Source organism: Miscanthus floridulus, chromosome 11 (assembly GCF_019320115.1).
Source record: "Miscanthus floridulus cultivar M001 chromosome 11, ASM1932011v1, whole genome shotgun sequence".
NCBI classification, from domain to species: Eukaryota; Viridiplantae; Streptophyta; class Magnoliopsida; order Poales; family Poaceae; genus Miscanthus; species Miscanthus floridulus.
The window spans coordinates 60,036,825-60,059,865 of NC_089590.1; the positions used below are offsets into that span (position 1 = coordinate 60,036,825).

The 23,041-nt window shown below is 47.8% G+C and overlaps 5 protein-coding genes across 5 annotated transcripts; 3 read left to right on the forward strand and 2 right to left on the reverse strand.

The window, feature by feature from the left end:
• Positions 1–740: 740 nt before the first annotated feature.
• Positions 741–1,714, reverse strand: LOC136494845 (uncharacterized). Its single transcript, XM_066491020.1, has one exon. The coding sequence runs from the start codon at positions 1,642–1,644 to the stop codon at positions 883–885; it is 762 nt and encodes a 253-aa protein (XP_066347117.1). The 5' UTR covers positions 1,645–1,714; the 3' UTR covers positions 741–882.
• An 850-nt stretch (positions 1,715–2,564) lies between these two features.
• On the forward strand, positions 2,565–3,764 carry LOC136490836 (protein ALP1-like). Its single transcript, XM_066487024.1, has 2 exons — positions 2,565–2,623; positions 2,708–3,764. The coding sequence occupies exons 1-2, from the start codon at positions 2,565–2,567 to the stop codon at positions 3,762–3,764; spliced, it is 1,116 nt and encodes a 371-aa protein (XP_066343121.1).
• A 187-nt stretch (positions 3,765–3,951) lies between these two features.
• LOC136492037 (glutathione S-transferase T3-like) lies at positions 3,952–5,737 on the reverse strand. The gene is made up of 3 exons (XM_066488193.1): positions 5,487–5,737; positions 4,651–5,140; positions 3,952–4,560 (listed from the first exon to the last, which is right to left on the reverse strand). The coding sequence occupies exons 1-3, from the start codon at positions 5,735–5,737 to the stop codon at positions 3,973–3,975; spliced, it is 1,329 nt and encodes a 442-aa protein (XP_066344290.1). The 3' UTR covers positions 3,952–3,972.
• Positions 5,738–14,099: 8,362 nt separating this feature from the next.
• LOC136492038 (uncharacterized) lies at positions 14,100–17,137 on the forward strand. The gene is made up of 3 exons (XM_066488194.1): positions 14,100–14,765; positions 14,900–15,109; positions 15,707–17,137. The coding sequence occupies exons 1-3, from the start codon at positions 14,100–14,102 to the stop codon at positions 17,135–17,137; spliced, it is 2,307 nt and encodes a 768-aa protein (XP_066344291.1).
• A 444-nt stretch (positions 17,138–17,581) lies between these two features.
• Positions 17,582–18,554, forward strand: LOC136491280 (GPI-anchored protein LLG1-like). The gene is made up of 3 exons (XM_066487542.1): positions 17,582–17,827; positions 17,924–17,998; positions 18,121–18,554. The coding sequence occupies exons 1-3, from the start codon at positions 17,707–17,709 to the stop codon at positions 18,378–18,380; spliced, it is 456 nt and encodes a 151-aa protein (XP_066343639.1). The 5' UTR covers positions 17,582–17,706; the 3' UTR covers positions 18,381–18,554.
• Positions 18,555–23,041: the final 4,487 nt, after the last annotated feature.

Consider the following 23,041-nt stretch of genomic DNA (forward strand, 5'->3'; position numbering starts at 1 on the left):
TATAATAAGTCCGTGAATGCTTAGAATTTTCTCATTGATGTTTCTTATTAAAATTGTTGGTTACTAAGTAAATGAAAAGCATAATAGTCAGAGGAAGAACATTCTGCAAAGATATTACCACACGCCATATCTATTACTTAATATAGATATGCGATCATCCGTTACGGTGATAATATAATTTAAAATGAGAAGTTGACATCCAAATTGTTTTGGTGCATCCTACTGGAGCTCGTGGTGCGCGTGGCCTCATCCGGCTTCCATTTGGGCGACATGTGAGGTTGGAGGTCATGGTCGAGCACTATTCGAAGAATGATCCAGAACGCCGAACGCGGCATCACTGGGCTTGTGGCCGAGGGCTTTAACAAGGTTGCAACCGGTGCAACTGATGCTGATGAGGAGCTTGGAAGGGGTGCCTGAAGATTAACTCTGATGAGGATTTTGACGTGCACTCAAGCACGGGGAGCACTCCTGACAGCCGTGGCTCTGGGCTGTAACAAGATCGTTCTCCGAGTCTCCGACTCGACAACAGCTCAGCTCACTGGTGCAGTTAACTTCAAATCGAAATGCGAGAGGTAGGCATGAATTAGTCTCTTTTCATATTGTTTGTGCTCGACCTGAGGCCAATTTGGCAGCTCATCGCTGTGCGAATGTTAGGCCCACGAGTTTTAAACGAGAGTGTGAACTGGTTTAGTCACTTTCCAGACTCGCTGATACAAATCATGATTCTGATCCTGTCGAAATTTAAATAAAGCTCTCGAGATTTGTCCTAAAAAAGAACTGAATATGGCTGACTCTGACGAGGACAAATCCCTCGATTCAAAATTTTTTCTGCACGAGCAAAGACAAAGTGACAACTGGACAACGGGGCACTGACAGTGACACCTAATTACAGCCCACGCTACTCTTCTTCCTCCTCTTCGTTCTTCCCTGCTCCTTCGTCGGCGTGTCCTCCGGCTTCGCAGCCTCCACGTCGCCGTCGCCGCCGTTGTCCTCGCCGCCGGTGCCGGGCGCGGAGTAGAGCGGCAACGCGGCCGATTCGGGGGACTTCACGTGCAGCGCCCGCACATTCCGCCACTTCCGCGGTACGCACGCCGCGGCCGCCTCCACCGCGGCCACCACGTTCTCCACGGCCTCCTCCCGCGCCATCGCGCCGTGCCCCACGCGCACGGCGCGGCAGGTCCCGCCCTCCACCCGCAGCTCCACGCGCCGCGCCGCCTCCCTCGCGGACTCCGCCCACGCCGGGTCCGACAGGTCCACGGGCGCGGTCACGCCGCGCTTGGCGCCCGCCGCCTTGCTGCTGCCGCCGGGGACCCTGAGGCGGCGGTCGACGAGGATCAGGCCGCGCCGCGTTGCGGCGGGGAGGGACCGGAGCGCGGAGGAAGGGAGCGGGTCGATGTCGTCGGGGAGGACGGCGGGGAGGCGGTCGGAGACAAGGGAGATGGAGGGGAACGGGGAGTGCGGGAGGCGGAGTTGGTGCTCGAAGCGCCGGACGGGAGCGCGCTTGAGGGTGACGATGAGGTATATGGGCTCCGGCGCCGGGGCAGGGTGCTTCTGGAGCCATTGGAGGAGCGCGGCCACCGCACGGACCGCGGCCTCGCGACGGAGACGGTTGGTGGGGTTGGAGGGAGTGGATGCCGTTGCCATTGTTGGCACCTTGGCGGCGGCGGCGGGAGTTTGGGAGATTTGAGAGGAGGGGGGTTAGGGTTTGTATCGATCTGTGCGTTCGTGTCTGGTTGAAGTGCTGGACCCGAAGTGAGTTGGGCCTGGTTGAGTCGGAACACGAAGCTGGTGGCTCGGCTTCCGCGAAAAAAGTGAGCCAGAAGGCTCGGGCTCAGCTGGGCTCTGCTCAGCTCGTAGCCTGGTACTAAGAGCATCTCCAACGGTCTTGCATTTTTTGTTTGGCAAAACATGGAGTTTGCCAACTCCCAAATAAATATGGCAAAGATAAAAAGAATCTATCTACAACGGTTCCCCATTATTCATTTGGCAAAAACAAAAATTGTGGACCCACACTATTTCCCGGTGATTTTTTCCCTTCGCGCGCGGACTTCGATCTCTCGCGGGGCTTTCTTCGCGCCGTCGCGGGAGTTTCCTCGCGCGGTCGCGGCGTTGCCAGGCTGCCTCGCCAGCAGGTAGCCCGACAACGGTGCGCCTCCACCATCTTGAACGCCACCATCCCGCCGTAGCTGACCCCGACCACCGTGCCCAGGAAGCCAAAGATGGATTCCAGGTTGCTGGAGACTACATCAAGCCGGCGTGCCCTGCAAATCTCCAAGGTTTGTGCTTCATAGATGAATAGCTTGCAGCAGAGCCTATCGTATTTTGTTGGATGTTCTCAGATGCGCAATTGTTCTCAAATGTGCAATTGTCATTTCTGACAGATGAGGGCTTCCAGATCACGTCTCCGAAGACGATTGGATGACGATTCTTCAGACGACGATGATTACTTCATCTTGACAGCTGCTCGGATTGTGCACATGTTTTGGAATAAAAAAAGAAGACCCGGTGGTTCGGTCCATGGCCATGCTGTTATTTATCGCGATAGAGAAGGCGGCCACCGGAGGATGTTTCAAGATTATTTGGCGGATAATCCGACGTATGGTCCAGATTTATTCCGTCGGAGGTTGTTGTTCTTTCACCTCAGATTAATTCATAGTATTTGTTAATTTTTTATACGAGGTGTTGAACTTTTTTTCATTTTCTTCAGATTCAGAATGAATAGGGATCTTTTCCTACGCATCATGAATGCTGTTGAAGCACATGATTATTACTTTGTGCAGAAAAGGGATGCGACAGGTGTGCTTGGTCTGAGTTGCTTCCAAAAAGTCACTGCCGCTCTACGTATGCTCACATATGGGGTTCCTGCTGATGCTACAGATGAGTACGTTCGCATTGGCGAAAGCACTGCACTTGAGAGCCTACGTAGGTTTGTTGCTGCAGTTGTTGAAATATTTGAAGCGGAATACCTGAGACATCCCAATGAGGCTGACATAGCACGCTTACTGGCACTCAATGAGAAAAGAGGTTTCCCTGGAATGTTAGGGTCTATCGATTGTATGCATTGGGCATGGAAGAATTGTCCAGTTGAATCGCAGGGTCAGTACAAGGGGCATGTGAACAAGCCAACTATCATTTTAGAAGTTGTTGCGTCTCATGACCTTTGGATATGGCATGCATTTTTTGGGATGCCTGGGTCTCATAATGATATCAATGTCCTTCACCGGTCTCCATTATTTGACAACCTGGCGGAAGGTATTGCTCCAGAGGTGAACTATACTATTAATGGTCACGATTACAAGATGGGTTATTATCTCGCCGATGGTATATATCCCCCCTGGGCTACTTTAGTGAAGTCCATCTCTCTTCCTATGGGTAACAAGAGGAAATACTTTGCCAAAGCGCAAGAATCAGCGAGGAAGGATGTTGAAAGAACTTTTGGGGCTTTTCAATCTAGGTTTGCCATTGTTCGACAACCAGGTCGCGTTTGGGACACAGAGACGCTAGCATTGATCATGAGGGCTTGTGTCATCATGCACAATATGATTGTTGAAGATGAAAGAGATGTGGACCCTGATGAGAGATTCGATTATGGTGGTGAAAATGTGCAACCTTCTCATGGCATTCCTACTCGCACACTAGCTGAATTTATTGAAGCGCATAAAAAGATCCGAGACAAGGAAACACATTTCCAGTTGAAAGAAGACCTCATCGAGCACCTATGGAACCATCATCCTGATCTATATCCTATGGAACCAGCATCATGATTTAGTTTCAATTTCTTAGCATTTTCATTTAAGTGTACTGAACACTTTGTGTTATCAATTGTAATGAACAACTTAGTTTCATATTTCTGTATTCGATATTTCTTTTTAAGTGATTTGTGTTAACATATGTGTTAATTCCATAGTCTCGGCAAGACACAATTTGATCCTATAATGTTTGGGTAAATAAAGTGCAAGGCATGAACTAAAACTAGTTTGCCATATGTCGTGCAAGGATCTTCTTCTTCATTATCTCAAGCCACTGCAGCTGGTCCTGGTCGAGGGAGCTCTTGTCCGCCAACATGATTTCTTTCTCCTCCTTCAACAAGTCTGCTTCAATTTTTTTCTCTTCATTTGACAATCGCTTCTTCTCAAGCTCAAGTGAAGCCTTCTCTACCTCAATTGAGGCCATGTACCTCTCCTTTTTCTCCTTATCTCTTTCCCTGTCAAAAGCCTCCTTCTTCTCCCACATCTTGTCCAAAGCTTCAATGCAAGCGTCAGCGCCTCCTCGCCTAAAAGCTTCTTTTGCCCTCTTCTGACCCATTGGCCTCTTTCGATCTTCAGAACTTGGCGCTGCAATCTCTTGCACTTCGTCATTGATGTTAGCTTGCACATTGTTCGGCGTGGAGTCCTTGGTAGTCTTCTGTTTTTTCTTAGTGGCTTGTTTCTGCTGCTCAGCCAGTTCAATCCTTTTTGTCTTCCACTTGTCTTCATCCTTCAACCTGTTCCAACAATGTAGAAGAGTAAACGACTTCTTCTCCTCGTCTACTCCCGTGTACATCTCAGATGCTTCAGTAATCTACACAAGTAAAAAATTTAAAATGTTTATATCCTCACATATTAACTAAATATTGCGAAACAAATAAAAGAACCAACTACGAAAACAAACCATGTCTTGGATAGTCGCTCCACTTTGATTCCTACGCTCAATTTTCTCGTAGCATGAACAGTACGTGTTCACATCCTTCTGAATAGTGAGCCACCTATGCATAATAGAGTTCTCTGTCCTGATAGCTTTAGTTGTCTTGTGTTCGTCGAAGAAAGCACGAATTCTACCCCAAAATGATAAACGAGTTTGATTGGCACCGTGAATGGGATCTTTGCTAACATTCAACCAAGCTGAGCATATAACTATATCTTCGTCTTTATCAAATTTTTTTGTCCTATGTGACGCACCCTTTCCAGCACGACGGCAACCAGCAACTTCAGCTGCCTGCACTTCCACAACATCATCATCTTGAAATGCGGAAGGAAGATCATTACTAGTTTGCTGAGTGTGTGGAGTCAGTGGAAAGTTCAAGTCGTCCAAGCCAGGAACGTTTGTGCCATTTGATGTGAGTATGCCCGTATAGAATCCCATTCCTTCCATTTGAACGAATCTGCCAAAAAACAGCAAATGTTGTGTTTCAAATTAGCACGAATAGATCAAAGACACTACATATATTCGCTCTTATTCGAAAAAAATAAAGATCAAAGGACATGCGTAGACATCTGTACATATACACCTTCACATCATACAGGGACATGCATATCATCGAGGAGGATATTGTTTAAACGGACACATCTGTGCATATCATCGAAGACCTTTGTTGAATTCTAGAAGCAAACGCTACTATTTGGGAATCATAGCACAGCCGTCCATCCCCTCCGCACAGAGCCACAGAACGCTAGCTAGCAACAATGGAAAACGTATACCATCAATTGAAAGATTGGATCATGGAGTACCTCAACCCTAGCCGCGTTGATGAAGATGCTGGTCGCCCAGGAAGAACAGGTCGTGATCCCTTGGAGGTCCTTCTGGGGTTCGCGGGAATGTACGACGGCGCGATCCCGTCGACTCCTTCTGGGGTTTCGCGGGAAGGAAACCCAGCGGCGCGGGAGGGAATAGCGAGCGCGCGAGAGGGAAATATTGCGCGGGAGAAGCGCGCGAGAGGGAATGCGAAGCCGAGCGCAAGCGCGCATATATGTGAGTCCATCCCAGGTTTTTGCCAAGTTAATAGAAATGCCAAGCCCATTTGCCAAACCATTGGAAAGGAGATTTTTAAAGTTTTTTCCAAAAACAAGAATGCCAAGCCCATTTGCAAAACCGTTGGAGTTGCTCTAACGAACCGACTGGAGAAGTGCATTTAACCAATCATAGAGTGGAGAGTACTACAATTTGACACTTCTTTTTTCTTTATTAGTACAACAGAAAAACTAATTTAGTATATTTCTCTAATTAAGAATATTCATTACTCTCTGGCTCTCTGCATGCACAAAAGAACGTAACTTTAGAGTTAAAAAAAAAGAACGTAACTATAGAATTTGTGTCAGTTACACTAATTTAACTTTGATTAAATTTATAGTGAAAAATATTAATATTGATATCTCCAACTAGATTAACTATAAAATATATTTTGTGATTAATTTACTGATACTTATTTTGTATTATAGATGTTAGTATTTTTATATAACTTTAGTCAAACTTTAAATTGTTGACTCCTCGTCAAAAAGTAAGAATTATATCTTTTGGACGGAAAGATTTTTTCTTAGGACGTACTCCGTACTGTGTTAAAACATTGGTCTTTGTGGCGAATTTTGAAATGAAAGATGCTCAACTATGACATGATGGTACTATTTAATAAGGGTATGTTTGATCATTTCCTAAATTCCTATGTGGTTTAGTGCTTCCTTGTGCCAGTGGGCTGTGAGCCTAATGTCTTCAGGAAAATACCGTGAAGTTTTGAGGGATAGTCAGGGAGTAGTGTCTAGGCTGGCCGGGCACAATTAACCCTGCACGAGAGAACGAAATTACACTGCGTTATTGCAGAGCGGCCATAATAATCCGACGAGGAGGGAAGTCTGCACACATTCTGGCTTCTGCAAACGTCGAAGCAAGTGCTGATTGTTAAGGGCAGTCCCAACGTAGTTTGTATATCTATTAATTTCTATAGATATTACATATAGAAACTATGGTCCTAATAAATAGTTTTTACAGAATAATTTTTTATCCAATCATATATATTTATCTCCATTCTTTACCAATCACATCTCTTCGTACCTTAGTTCTCATGTAGATATGGTTTATAACTTAGACCCGGTTTCTATAATTTTTGCTCTCTCTCTTCGATGACTATCTTGCCACATCAGCAAAACGCTTAGGTAATAGTATAATTAAGAAAAAAGTCTACTTAACCCCCCATCTTTCATACATGGTCTACTTCACCCCCAACTATGAAATCGTCTGTTTTATCCCCCGAACTTTCTAAAAACGTCAATTTTACTCCCCGGGCGGTTTTCAGAGGTGGTTTGCTACAGTAACATCGGTGGTTGCTACAGTAATGGTGTGCTGCTGCTGTGATGGTGTTTGATTTTCCTTTTTATTTTCGGTGAATCTTTGAAAAATCACAGTAAATCATAGAAAAATCATAAAATAAAAAATCTAATTTTGTTGGACTCCACATGAGTAGATCTACATAGTGAATATATAATACGGTATGCTTTAGTACAAAATTTTTACTGTAGCCTTAGATTAATTAGAAAATCTAATTTTGTCTGTAATTAATTGGAATAATTCATAGCTACAGCTTCTATGGTCCAATTATGGTGAAATTTTTTTGGTACGCTAATTATTGTATGCTTGAACTATAGTAAAAAAATTTGTACTCATTGGACTATATATAACTTAGTTATAGATAAATTCTAATTAATTATAGACAAAATTGGATTGTCCAATTAATCTAAAGCTACAAAAAAAATTATACTAAAGCATACCGTATTATATATTCACTGTGTAGATCTACTCATGTGGAGTCCAATAAAATTAGATTTTTCATTTTATGATTTTTCTATGATTTACTATGATTTTTCACTGTGTAGCAAACCACTGTTACTGTAGCAACCCCGCTGTTACTGTAGCAAAACCGCCGCTGAAAACCGCCCAGGGGGTAAAATAGACGGTTTTAGAAAGTTCAGGGGGTAAAACAGACGGTTTCATAGTTGGGGGTAAAGTAGACCAAGTATGAAAGGTGAGGGGTTAAGTAGACTTTTTCCTATAATTAATGTCCATAGAAACTATGATGCTTTCTGTATTGAGAGTGCCCTAATATCTTCGCCTTTCTGCGTCTTCAGAGTGGTCAGTTTGATTGTCTATACCACGCAGGGCTGGTGGTTAGTAATTGGAATCAGGTTGATTAGCACGCGAACTCGCGAAATCTTTTGTTCTGATTTCTCACCCTTCTTTCAGATTAGCGTAGTGGCTTTATTGGTCCTACTGTTTCTCATACACGCTAGGATTTCTCGCAAATAGAACGTGCTTGCTTGCTTGGTGTCACCAATGCTGGATTAACATTTCAGGATTCACAGACATCATGCTCAAGCCTTCCATTGTTCATGTATGCATTGCTGATTCGTGATATGTGCTATCCATTGCTGTAATTTTGAGAATCATTCAGAAAGGGTCACAAAGAAAAATCCTTTGCCCCCTTGTTCACCTTTTTAATTAGTCTGGATCTAACTGGGCCTAAAGTGAGCTCAAGAGGGACAAGAGAACTCCCAAGTCCCAACCATTAACTTGTGCAACTCAAACTGGACCCCAAGCGTCGGGCTTGTGCATGGATGCATCAATTTTATCTCTTTATGCACCTGGTGCTCCTATGGACGGAGTCATTTTGCATCGTAGGCGACAAAATAATTAGTTCACCAAGTTTACTTTCTTTTGGAAGTTTGAAAAATCGGACTGACCCATAAGCGATTTGTAGTTGTAGGATCAAAATATAATGTATAGTATAGGACAAAATTTATAGAATCCTTACGAAATTTGAACATAAAGCTCGTTAAAAAAACAAAAATGTACGCTATGCCTCAAATTAATTTGATTGTCACGGAGTATCTAACGTGACGTGGTAGACTTAGATGCTTCAATTTTTGTGGATTCTGCACATTTTCTTGTGAAGCATCCCAAGACCTAACTTGGTCAGGATCTATCATCTAGTATCCTTTTTATAGCTGAGCTTAACATGATGAAGCTGCTCTATCTAGTATAATTATTTGCCCATTCGTGCTTTCTTCTTTTTTAAATCGAAGAACAAGCCGCAAAAGCGGTATAGTAGTGTTATAGGTCACACTCTCTCTCCTCCTCGCAGGCGCCGCCGCCCCGCACCCAGCCCGCGGGCTGCTCGCCGCCATCTGCTCAGCGGTGGCTGTGAAGGATAGAGATGATGATGGGGGCCCCTCCCAGCGTCGTTCCTGGGCGGATCTGGCGGAGGGCGAGCTTCGGGCGGAGGCTGCCGACCTGCAGTGGGAAGATGTCCTCGGCCGTGGTCCTGTGGAGCGTGTGGCTCTCAGTGACTCGGAGGACTATCCCGATTCTGATGTGCCCGAGTCGCCGACGCCGCCGCCGCAGGGGAAGGGGAAGAGTGTGATGGAGACTGCTGGTAAGCGTCAGCGGGCGCGTCGTCATCATCACAGCAAGCGCCGCACGGAGGGATTCATGGCGGCCACGCGACGTTCCCACCCGGCCGTGGTGCCTGATCTGCCGCCCCCACCGTCGCGGCGTGCTCTGGTCCGGGGCAGGAGGTCCCCGTCGTCGCACCCTGCGCGGCCTCGGGGACAGCCGGACTGGGAGGGGTTCTTCCAGGTGCGTTCCAGGCACTACGACAGGCGCCACAGTCCTCCAAGGTCGCCGCCGAGACCCGTCCCACCGGAGCTAGAGGGCTTGTGCTTCAACTGCCTCTGGCCGGGCCATGTCAAGGCGCAGTGCCGCGCCAGGCCGAGATGCTACAACTGTTGGGGCGAGGGCCACCACGCTGCGAGCTGCCCACTCCCCCGCTCCTCGGCTGTTGGGGTGAAGCGTGGCCGCTCCCCGCGGCGGTCTGGGGACGCTCGTCGGGTCGCGACACGACGCCTGAATGGTGTGTGCCATCGGCCCAACTCGGCGGACACCGTCTCTAGGGGTTCGTTGTCAACAGGGCGGTCCACGTCGGTGCTTTACTGCTGTTGGCATCCATTGCCACCGGCTGCGCCGTCGCCGCCCCCACCACCTCCGCCTCCACCTCCGCCGCCTCCACCACCTGTCTTCCAGCCCGCCACCGGCACCAGCTCGGAGTTTGACAGGGGCTCCAGGAACCTTGCCGACCCTGCTATTCGGGACCCACGCGCGCCCACGGTGGTTATCCCGCGTTCCATGGAGATCCAAGCGACCGAGGATGCGCTTGAGCTGGCCCTGGTGGGCTTGGTGGGGGGCACCAGGCCGGTGGTTTCTACGGCCACAGTCTACAGCTTCCTCTACTCTGAGTTTGAGCTTACGATGAACGATGTGGAGTTGCGGCGGCACCACCTGGAAGATTTCATCGCACGTTTCCGCCGGCGTGCGGACCGTGACCGTGTCCTTGCTTCGCGGCCGGGTGGATACCTTCTGCCCCTCACCTGGAGACCTTGGCAACGAACTTCACTGGCCACTGCAGAAAGCTTCATTTTTTAGGTGGTTGTGGGCATGCTGCGTGTACCGCTTCACGCGCGCAATGTGGCTACTGCCCAGATCATCCTGGGCCCTTCTTGCTCGGGGATTGAAATCACAAGGCTTCGAGACATACCTGATGACGACGATGAAAGCTCTAGTTTGGTTTTGGTTAATTGATGAAACCCTAAGTGCTAACCTAGTTTATCAAAGTGATTATGAGATAGGTAGCACTACTCCAAGTAATGAAGCAATGACGAAGATCATGACAATGGTGATAGCATGGTGATGATCAAATGCTTGAACTTGGAAAAGAAGAAAGAGAAAAACAAAAGGCTCAAGGCAAAGGTATAAAATGTAGGAGCCATTTTGTTTTAGTGATCAAGACACTTAGTGAGTGTGATCACATTTAGGATAGATAGCCGTACTATTAAGAGGAGTGAAACTCGTATCGGAATGCGGTTATCAAAGTGCCACTAGATGCTCTAACTCATTGCATATGCATTTAGGATCTAGTGGAGTGCTAACACCCTTGAAAATATTTGTGAAAATATGCTAACATATGTGCGCAAGGTGTTTGCAGGGTTGAGATGGGTTTGGGTCGAAAAATGAAATGTCTATTTTCTATTGCGCCGGATGCAAAATTCTTGGTGGTTGGCACACTTGAGAAAGGGTGAAGAAGTTAGAGTTGAAATGGAGTTGGTCGAAATGATGCTGGCGTCGGTCTACTGATCGGACGCTGGGTCACTCAGCGACCGGACGCTGAAGGGCTGCGTCCGGTCGAGCTGTCAGACGGCACAGTCGCTGGGGTTGAGCACCGGACGCTGGTCTGCGTCCGGTCAAGGTGGACCGGACGCGTCCGGTCGAAAAAACATGCCTCGGGGAGCTTACTGGAAACGACCGGACGCTAGGGCTTCAGCGTCCGGTCAGTTTTGACCGGAGCGTCCGGTCAGCTTTGTAGCCGTTGAAATCTGACGAACAGCGTTTGAAGCTGGTGACGCGCGGCGTCCATCGGGCGACCGGACGCTGAGGGCCAGCGTCCGGTCAGTATGACCGGAGCGTCCGGTCAGAGCGCGTATTGCCCAGTGAAGGGGTATAACGGCTCTATTTGATGGGGGCTCTATTTATAGCCCCATGGCCGGCTCAAGGGAAAAACCTTGCACATTTTCATTGACATAGCAACCTTGTGAGCTTAGCCAAAGTCCTCCCACTCATCTCCATCATTGATCCATCATCATTGTGAGATTGGGAGAGAATCCAAGTGCATTGCTTGAGTGATTGCATCTAGAGGCACTTGGTATTCGTGTTGCGCTGCGGATTTCGCTTGTTTCTCTTGGTGGTTGCCACCACCTAGACGGTTGGAGCAGCGGTGGATGATCGGCACGAGTTGGTGATTGTTCGTGGCCATCTCCGGTGATTGTAAGGGGAGTTGTACCTTCCCCGGCGGAGTGCCGAAAGGTAACTCTAGTAAATTGCTCGTGTCATTGAGTTACCTCACTTGTGGGTCGGTTCTTGCGGTGTCCAATCGTGTGGACGAGGTTTGTGAAACACCTCTTAGCCGCCGAACCACCAAGTGTTGGTCGACACAACGGGGACGTAGCGTGTTGGCAAGCACGTGAACCTCGGGAGAAAATCGATTGTCTCTCTTCTTTGACATTCTCCCGGTGATTGGCTATATATTCATCTTGTGATTGGTTCATCCCCTACACGTCGGTATAATCACTCTACTCACTCATTTACATTCTTGCAAACTAGTTGATACAAGCTCTTTAGTGTAATTAGAATTGAGAGCTTGCTTTATTATTTACATTCATCTAGTTGAGCTCTTTAGAGTAGCAAGGTTGAGAGCTCTTAGTGAGTATTTACATAGCAAGTTTGTGTGCCTAAGTATTCATTGCAACTAGAATTGTTGGATAGGTGGCTTGCAACCCTTGTAGAGCTAGAGCAAGTTTGCATTACGCTATTTGTCACACTAATCAAATTGCTCTAGTTGATTTGTAGATTTTTAAATAGGCTATTCACCCCCCCTCTAGCCATATTAGGACCTTTCAGACGACCAAGAATTCTTTGTCAAGGCATGGTGCAAACATCTGGATCTCATCGAAGACGAGCAGACCATCTCAATTCCGGAGCCTGTTTTGCTTGTTGCAGCTATGGGCAATCCTGCCCCGCCACGCCTCTTGCAGTAACAGGTTAGGATCAGGGTGGTCGCCTTCCAGGATTGGACCACACCCCCTGCCTCACCTGGTGATGATGATCTTAATGATGATAGTGATGGCCCTGATGATGGTCGTGCTGATGATAACTTTCAAGACCAGGGGGAGCATTGGCCAACACCGCGGCGCGATAGTGATGATGACTCCGGTGATAGCAACTGTAATAATTATCACCCAACATGCTACTACCCACCAGAGGAAGCGGGTGGACATGATCCATCCATGTCAGTGCAGGTGGGCGAGTTTAGATGCCCTTATGCGCCGGAGGTCGTTGCTCGGCACACTGATGTTCATGGCACGCGCAAGGAGTCTGTGGAGGCTCCCGAGCGTTGGGAGATGATGTCTGCACCACGTACTCCTTGGACGCGGGCATCAAATTTTACGATGGTCAACACTCCATCACAGTGGATTGATAGGCAACTCGGCTCCCCTACCACCAGCGTCGTGGCGCGGTTCCTGAACGTCGCACCACTGCTACTCCACGCGGGTGTTTCAACACTCGAACCTGTACATGTTGATCAGGACTGGTGGGCTAACCTGGCGGTGAATGAGCTTTCAAATGATGTCAGTGCTCAAGCGTGTGTTGGTCAGGAGGGGCCACTTCCGGGTCGACCTCGAACTCGGTGGACTGGTGGGCGGACATGATTGAGGCTGAACTTGTCTCCACCACATATGTTGCGGCCAGCCCAGTTGTTGATGGGGCTGGACTTCATGAGGAGGATGAGAGCGCTGTGGAGGAACCGGTTTCTATAGTGGATGCGGCCACTGTCATGGATGCGGCAGCCGCTACACAGGCTGCGCTGGAGGCGGAGGTGTGCGTCCCCATGCACACGCCCCTGATCCGCACGGGACCTAGGCCTCGGCGGGCGCGAACACCGGTCTCCATCCCGTTGCTGCGATGGAGTGGCAGGATCATAGCAAGGCTAAGGGCACCAAATGCAACGGTGCAGGCGCAACTGCTGCTCCTTAAGAAGCTGGGAGTCGCTGTGGCGGAGGGTGAGCATGCCTCTGAGGTTGAGAAGAAGATCAAGCTGGCATTCAGGGGAGATATGTCGACCAGGAAAAGGGAGGCACTACAACTCTTCCTTGAAAATGGAATTGACCTGACAACTGTGGACCTAAACCTCCATGGTCTAGAGGACGCGGCGCTCTGAGCGCTGCCATCACACACGGATGTCGCCCAATTGGTTATCCAATGTCGACGACCTTCAGTTGCTTCGTCTAGAATGTCCGTGGTCTCAATGATCGCGCACGTCATAATGTGGTTCGTGAATTGCTACTGCTGCACAAGCCGTCGTGTGTGTGTATCCAGGAGACCAAACTCTCTAGCTTATGTAATTTGCTTGCGAATGAAATTCTAGGACCTGCTTTCGATTATGACTTCCTACCCGCGACTGGGGCGGCTGGCGGGATCTTACTGGCCTGGGTTAGGGACGATTGGGTTGTCTCTTATATTAACAAGGGACGCTTTGCCATCTCAGCTCGCTTTCAGAAGAGGGGTGCCACATCGACGCCATGGTGGCTAACTAGGTCTATGGACCGTAGGAAGACGCCCAGAAGGTCGAGTTCTTGGCGGAGTTGAGGCAATTCCGTGACACTTCACCTGGGCCATGGTTAATATGTGGAGATTTCAACATGATTTACTGTGCCCAGGACAAGAACAACGACAGGCTTGATCGTCGAAACATGGCAAGATTTAGAAGATTCATTGATAGTGTACAGGTGGAAGAAATCAACATGGTTAGCAGATCTTTTTCTTGGTCTAATCACAGGGACAGACCAACGCTCGAGCTGCTGGACAGGGCCTTCGCCTCTGTAGGCTGGCTTACTGAGGTCCCCTCACACACTCTAAGGCCTTTGTCCTCTGAATGTTCTGACCACTACCCGCTGCTGCTCACAATCATTGCGTTCTATGATGTCCAGCACCGTTTCTGGTTTGAGACTTTCTGGACAAAGATACCAGGCTTTTCTGGTGTGGTGGAGAGTGCCTGGTCTTCAACGGTTGAGGGGGCTGATCCATTTCGAAGATTAGACCAAAAATTTCGCAAGGTTGCCATTGATATATGTCGATGGAGCAACTCCAAGGTGGGTAGCATTTGGCTGCAGCTTGCTGTGGCTCGCGAGCTCATATTCCGGTTTGATGAAGATCAGGAGAGGCGGAATCTGCATGACTGGGAGCTAAACATGTACAGGTCCCTCAAGGCCAAGACCTTAGGCCTAGCCTCGCTCGCACGGACAATCACAAGGCAGCGCTCTAGGATCCTTTTCCTGAGGGAGGGTGATGCCAACACGAAGTTCTATCATTTGCAAGCCTGCCATCGGTGGAGGCAGAACAGGATTGACACACTTCGGGTACAGGGGCCCAGGTTGTCTCCGATATATCCATGAGTCAGGCTCTCTATGATTACTATAATGGGCTTCTGGGAACCAACTTTGAGAGGTCTAGGTGCATTAACATGCATGTAATTGGCGTACCCTCTTTTCAGCTGCTTGAGTTGGAGGGGCTATTTTCTGAGGATGAGGTGTGGAATGTGATCAAAGACCTACCAAATGAAAAGGCGCTAGGTCCGGACGGTTTCACTGGACTCTTCTACAAGCTGACCTGGGAAACGACTAAGGGAGACATCATGCATGCGTTCAATGCCTTCTGGTCGCTTGATTTCAGAAGCCTGTACCACTTAAATGATGCTTTTATGGTATTACTAAAGAAGAAGGACCACGCACAAAAAATCAAGGACTACCGCCCCATCAGCCTTATACACAGTTTTGGCAAGCTTCTAACTAAATGTATGGCTAACCGGCTTGCGAAGGTGCTAGACCAATTGGTGCAAGGCAACCAGAGTGCATTCATCAAGGGACGGAGTATACATGACAACTTTTGGGATGTACAATTGTCGTGCAAGGAGCTACACAGGCGGCGTTCTACTTGTGTCCTGCTCAAAATTGATGTGGCAAAGGCGTTTGACTCGGTTGCTTGGGTTTTCCTGCTTGAGGTGCTCCAGCACATGGGTTTCGGCTTGAGATGGAGAAACTGGATTTCCGCTATTCTGTCGACGTCAAGCACCAAGATACTCCTTAATGGACGCTCAGGGAGGAGGATCTGCCATTCTCGGGGGCTGCGTCAGGGGGACCCCCTGTCGCCGATGCTTTTCGTCCTTGTGATGGAGGTGCTAAACCATCTTCTTGGCTGGGTGGAATGACAGGGGTTGCTGACACCCATCGCTGAATTACATGGCTCCTGTGTTAGCCTATATGCTGATGACTTGGTCATGTTCATAGTGCCAAATGAACAGGACCTGCTAACTGTCAAAGCGGTGCTGGGAATTTTTGGTCTTGCTTCGGGTCTTTTCTCCAACCTGGACAAAAGTATTGCCACACCTATACACTGCTCAGAAGACGATATGGCAAGGGTTCAGGGAGTACTGTCCTGTACAGTTCAAATTTTCCCATGCAAGTACCTTGGAATTCCACTGTCAGTCTACAAACTCAAGCGCTCTGAGGAGCAGTACATCATTGACAAAGTGGCTCAGCGAATCCTAGGCTGGAAAGGAAATTTGCTCAATGTAGCTAGCAGAACGGTGCTTGTCAAAGCTACCCTTTTGGCCATCCCGATTCATACTTCCATCGCCCTTTGCTTGTCACCTTGGGCAATTGGCATGATTGATAAGCTGAGACGGGCATTCGTATGGGCAGGAACTGATAAGGTTGCTGGTGGTCTTTGCAAGGTGGCATGGGGGCGGGTCTGTTTGCCCAAGGAGTTGGGTGGCCTGGGTATCTCGGACCTGAGGCGTGTTGGCATTGCGCTGCGTGTACGATGGGTCTGGCATGATCACCGACTCGGACGACGGCTGGCGACCAAGGAGAAGGCGGCTCTGGCACTTTTCCAGGCGGCTACTGTCCTAAACCTAGGAAATGGTCGGTCAACGTACTTCTGGACGGACAAATGGACCAGGGGGGTCAACATCGAGTCCTTTGCACCGACCGTGTTCGCTGCTGTGCGCGCAAGGAACAAGATGGCTACTGTCGCCGAGGCCTTGGATGGGAGTGCTTGGGTCCGGCACATTGCTGCACCGCCCTCTCTGCAGCTTCTGCTCGAAATCGATCTCATTTGTGACCTCATCGATGATGTGCAGTTATCACAGGAACCTGACACGTTCACTTGGAGACTGACCGCTGATCGATCCTACTCATCAGCTTCAGCCTATGGTGCCATGTTCCTCGGATCCTCACCGGTTCTTGGCGCCAAGCAGATTTGGAAGACGCCGGCTCCGCCGAAGGTTCGCTTCTTCTGGTTAACCATGCATGGGCGCTGCTGGACTGGTGATCGCCGCTTCCGCCACGGCTTGCAACCCTCCAACGATTGCATCATGTGTGATCAAGAACCTGAAACGATGGATCACATTCTAATTGGGTGCAGCTTCAGTAGGGAAGTTTGGCACATTTGGTTTGCAAGAATTTGGCTGCATGTGCCTTCAGCTGATGATGGAGAGGCAGCTCTGGAATGGTGGTTGCGGTCTAGAAAGACAGTTCAAAAATCGCTGCGACGTGGCTTTGATTCGCTTATTTTCCTGGTGGGCTGGATGTTGTGGAAAGAAAGGAACTCCCGCACCTTTAATGCTGTTGCATCCACGCCTGGGTTGCTGGTTCTCGCGATGAAGGAGGAGGCCGAGCGCTGGTGCTCGGCAGGGAACAGATGCCTGGGGCTGATCTTGGCGAGGTTGTAGTTCGTGTTGCCCTTTGTCGCAAAATTTGCTAAAATGTAATCTTTGGTTGTGAATCCAGTAGTGCTAGGTTTTGGTAACCATGTCGTTACCATGGCTTGTTTTCAAAACTCTATCTGCTTAATGAAATATGCGCTACGGCGTGTTCTCAAAAAAAAAAAAAATCGAAGAACGCAACTGCTAAGTTGAGCCATTTCCTACATTAGAAACCCTTGAGAACAACCAGTTTGCCCTGGTCTTGCTGCAAGACAAACCTTCCAATAATTTGCTCAACGCTGCTATCCTGGCCCATGCTCTCTCGAAACAAGGAGGTCCACACAAAGCTCAAACCACACACGCGCGTATCGTCAGCTCGCCATGCATATCGTCGTGAACCTGCTGCTATAAAAGGCAGGTCCTCAACACGTGCCATCTCTTCACAAATTTGCAGGCAGGTGGTCGGCGGCGTCTCGCTATCCACCACCGCCGCTCCAATTTCTCCTCGATTATCTTCTGCTCCCCCCGCAAAAGGGGCAGAGAAATCTAACCCATTTCTGCGGTTAGTGACGGAAGATCAGGGAGATCCGAGCGAGATGGGTCGTCCCACCGGCTCTGCCGCCATCCTCTTCTGCTGCATCTGCGTCGTCGAATTGTCGTCGTCCATGGCCGTCGTCGGGTCCGCCGCCCCGGAGGAAACCCCCAAGTTTATCTCAAGTACTGTTGCTCACCGTGGAAATTTAACCCATTTTGAGCCTCGTGCATGAGTTGACGTGTGCGTCCCCCTCTTTTTCTCTGATGATTCGCCTTCAGTGGGCGCCCTTGAGTGCTCCGATAACATAACGAAGACAACGCCAGCGCGCAAGCTGGGCGCTGTTGAAGGCAACGGTACGTGTCTCTAAACCAAACGCAGCTTGCTTGATTTCTTCCGCGTCACGTGTGCCAATCGAGCCGAATTGATGTGAACCACGCGCGTCGACGATGATCGGCGCGTGCGAATTGCGGTGCAGGGGTGTGCCCCGTGCGGTTCGACCACACGCGCGGGATCAGCGCGGTGGCCGGAAGCTGCAGGGACCGGCCGGCGCCGTCGGCGGAGCGGTGCTGCGGAGCGCTGAAGACCTTCGCGTGCCCCTACAGCGAGCTCATCAACGACAACGACCACAACGGGTGCGCCAGCGACATGTTCTACCAGATCATCGTCCGCGGCAGGCTGCGGCCGGGCCTCTTCTCGCAGCTGTGCGTCGAAGGCCCGCTGGGCCTCCAGTGCTGATCAAGTGGAATGCGTGCCAGCTCGCTGCTGCTGCTGGCGGCTGCGTGCGGCGTGCCCGACCCACCCGGCCGGTATATATCTGGGTAATATAATTAATTATTACCTAAGATAAGACGATGATGCCCGGCACGTCCACTGCGTGCCATTGATTTGATGCATGTATGCGGTTTTAATTTGTAAAATCGGAGGATTCAATAAAAAATATTGTAAATCGGAGTCGATCGATACCAAGGGACACTCTGTATCATTTTTCCCTTGTAATGTAATTGCACATGTATTTTGTTGTACACAAAAGAAAAACCTTAGAATATAAGAGGATGTTTCTCATTGGAAAAAAAACTGTTGTTTGGACACTGTATCATGTTTCACGAGCTTGGGTAGACAAAATTAGCGCTGTGTTGGCCTCTATTTTCGAATTGAACCTGAAATCGCCAAATCGGTGCTCATAGGATCATACTAGATACATCAAACATCAAATTGGAGCACAAAACAAAACTTATTTCTGTTAAAGATCAAACTAGAGCAGCAAGAAATTAAATCAGACGAGACCAACCAATTGAATGGAGACACACATCTGTGTCGTAAATCTAAGGATGCTGAATTTAACGCCACGCTCTCAACTCCCCTGATGCGATCTCACAGAAGTTTCGTTTGGGCTTGTTTGGCTGATAAGTCATAACTGAAAGTATTGTCGGCTGATTTGACGTGAGAGAAAAATATTATTCGCTGGCTGAAAAAATACAGCTTATAACAAGCTGAAACGAACATGGCGTATATCCGACGCAGTCTCCTCGCCGTGTCAGATGCACGAGGTCGAAGCTCCACGCCGCATAAGCTAAACACGCCTGTCCACGTGATGCTGGAGCAAATAATCTCTACTACTAGCGAGTCAGACGTGTCGTCTGAGTTTCGTATAATGATGACGTCACGCATGGCGTACAACACGCCACCATCTTACGCTATGCAGTGTAGAGTGCATGCCATGGAAGTGGACTCGCAGCGCCTTTGCGGGCCACGACAGTCCAAGGAAGGACTACTGTGGCGGGTATGACCGGAAAAAAAATTCCACGGGACAAGTCCGCAACTCCGCGTCTGGTGCGGCCGTCCATCCATTCCTGACTGATGGACCTGACCATTGTCTCCCCCGTTCGTCCAGAGGGAACGCTCTCTATCCGCACCGCACGGACAGCACGCGAAGTCTGTGTTCGCTGTCGCCCACTGTCCTCCGTGGGCCCACTCCTTTTCTCATTTTCCTTTTCTGTAGCGCATCCCAAGATGATGAAAGGCTACGCAAATCCAGTTTGGTGGATGTTTTGGTAGTACTATCGTTTTCTTTTCTCTCTCACTTTTCTTCCTTTTTCCTTTGCTTTTCCATTCTTTTTCATTTGCAAATCCAATTTATTTATGTAAAAGTTGTTCTACAAAAGTTATATTGATAAATTATTATAATAAATTTAGTTGGGCTAAAAAAAGGTCATGGGTTTGTGTCAAAGTCCCTTCTTGCTCATGGTTGTAACATTGAGAGCAAAGTGGTGCGCATTGGCACCACGCTTCGCTCGTCGACTTCCTCCGCGCCAACAGAGACATCTTTGCGTAAAAACCCTGGGACATGCCAGGCATTCCGAGAGAAGTCACCGAGCACGCCTTGAAGATTAGGCTGGGCTCCAAGCCGGTGAAGCAGCGCTTGCGTCGCTTCGACGAAGGGAAGCGCAGGGCCATCGGCGAGGAGATTGCGAAGCTTTTGATGGCCGGGTTCATCAGCCCGAGTGGTTAGCCAATCCCGTTCTTATACGAAAGAAGAGTGGAAAATAGAGAATGTGAGTTGACTACACGGGTCTCAACAAAGCATGTCCAAAGAATCCGTTTCCTTTGCAGTTCTTAATTGTCGGGGTTGCAGACCTCTTGAGCCTTTAACATTCACTCCCTCCACATTTTGGACAACGGTCTCTAAAACATTGACCATTATTTTCTACTAGAATATAAATGAACATCCTAACAAATTTATGCTTTTGTGAAAGTTTTTTTCAAGACAAATGTACGCATACAACTTTCAAGTTTCTAACCTAAATACATTAAAAGTTATTTGTAATCAAATTTTAAAAAGACTCAAACCTTGTCCAAAACGTCAAAGTATTTGCAAACAGGAAGGAATATAATAATCTAAAAACATGCCACCTCAGCTGCTTTACTGTTTTGCTCTTGTGGCTTACCCTGTTATTGAAATTGAGTTCATGCTAATAATCGAAAAGGCATGTGCTACCTCTCCAGATGACCAATATATAGCATTTTAAACCTTTAACTGTTGTATCCTTTTAGGCCAAAAATAACAGTTAGATTACACAAGCCACAGGCATAGTTGTCTTCCAATTGAGGTTGACTATGTCTGCATCTTTTCGATGATCTGGACATGCATTGAATTTACTGATTTTGATGTTGACATGCAGCTCACAGATTTGTTCTGCCTATGTTAGAATAAAATTGGACCTTTTTACCCTGTGGAACCACGAGCTATTCTACTGTTACTTTGTTTTGATAGCTGCATTGTTGACATTAAGGTTCCAGTTTCAATTCCTAAATGAAACCAGTTTGCACTCACATTCTGGTGTCCCTTCATCGCCCGATATTTCATTTATAGAATATTAGGTAGATTGAATAGCCACTTTTACATCCAGAGTCTTGTTCTTAAAAAGGTAAACACTAAAGTACAGTAGAAAGTATGATGGAAAAGCTGTTGACTTCCTTTTATATAAACAGGAGTATTGGAGTTATTTAAGAGCTTAACCGTTATCTGGACAATTGAGTATCCTTATAGCTGTTGCACATGCTGACAATTTACCTTGCTCTTAGAATTTTTTTCACACGACACTTCTGGGGTTATATTTGAACAAAACAATGTCCAGTTATTAAGGTCCTAATTTTGCGCTGTCTTGCAATTTCTATATTCACTAGTACGCTATCAGCCACATGCTGAATACTCTTGCTTGGTATGCACACTTATATTTGTTGGTATGAAAATGATAGCCTGGAGCATGCCCATGTCATAATTTTCTGTGAAGTTTTTTTTCTTCTAAAATGATCTTTTATTTATTTTGCATCCTTTTCCTTCCAAGCCCTCTCTTTGTTGACTCTAATCTCATAATAATAATAATCATACATTGTGACTTTCTTATCGGTGATCTCACTAGATAGCTAATTATGCTGGACAAACGTACTCTAGTACTGATCGTCTCATTTTCCTTTCAACAATTGTTTTGACATAAAATAATTAAACTGTTGTTTTGACCTGACCTCTAGGATCTAGACGTGTTTGGTTTAAAATTAAGTGGGACAGAAACAGGGTGTGGTGTGCATGCATAAAATATGACTTCAATTGTTATTGGACTGCTCTAGATATTAGATCACCTGTTTGCCTCGTTTACTTCATGAAGTATGTCAAATCTGAGATTGAAAATTCTTTGTATGGTAAAAGCATCTTAGGACTTCACAAAAAAATGGCCATGTGCTTATTGCTAGGATTAATTCGAAAATATTGCTTAATCTTACATCTTAATACTTAAGAGTTCAACCACATTTATATCTTGTGGATGTTTTTTGAGAAGTCATTATCAGTTTCTTGTTCCATCGCTAATTTCAGATTTCCAGGTTAAATATGCTTCCTATTAGTCAAGGCAACATTCTGTTTCAATCATTTCCTGTTTCATATGTTTGGAATGATGTCTATCTTGATCATCAATTATTTGGAAGCTGCAGATGGAAAGTATGAAACATTTAATGAAGTTAATTCTCCTCAATTTTTGCTCCACGTGTTTGAGGCGTCATTCTGGCATGTAACACAATTTTGTGGATGGCATATCTGGTTTGCACTTCATCAACTCATTGTCAGAGCTCTGCCATGGAAGAACTCCAAATTTCCAGGATACCCTTCATGGATCACTCTCACCTCCTCTCCATCTTTCAACATGTTGACTACCCGCCTGTCCCAGCCATGTTCACCATGGCCCAGGCCCTCACTTCCAAGCCAATGCCATCTGCTATCATCGCAGACATTTTCAAGCTAATCCATTCAGACCTTGGTTGCCTGCGCTCACAGCTTCTCACATGTGAAGGTGCACCACATTTAAGCACGACAGCACATATGCCATGCTAGCCAAGCATGCCCGGCGATGTGTTTCTGTGCAAGGCTTCGTCAGGATATACTGTGGCACTGGTAGGCGACAACGGCTGCATCTTCCACTTCTGGATGGTTACTAGAGCAATGTCATCTTCACCGCCACATCATTTGTCAAGGCAAGCAAGGTGACCAGTGGTCTAGCAGATGGGGTTGCAGTCATCCAGGAGGCACTAAGTTTGATGGATAATGACTATTGCCGCTCAGCATTGGACTACTCGGGGTTGAATCGGAGTTTTCAGCATTGATAGATGGAGCATAGATGGAGCTCACATCTAACAGTTCCCGAACCTGGGGCTCACGAGCTGGGTGTGGCCTGTGTTCATGGGCCCAATCACATGCGGCGGCCTGAGGTTTCTTATCCCAGGCCCAAATGGCGATGTGCAGGCTGAACACATGAAGATGGTCCAGAAGCTGATATTTGAGTTGTAAATGGAGTGCTTTACTTATTGGAGAAGGATTGTAATAGGGCAAGAAGCTTCAGGGCATAGCC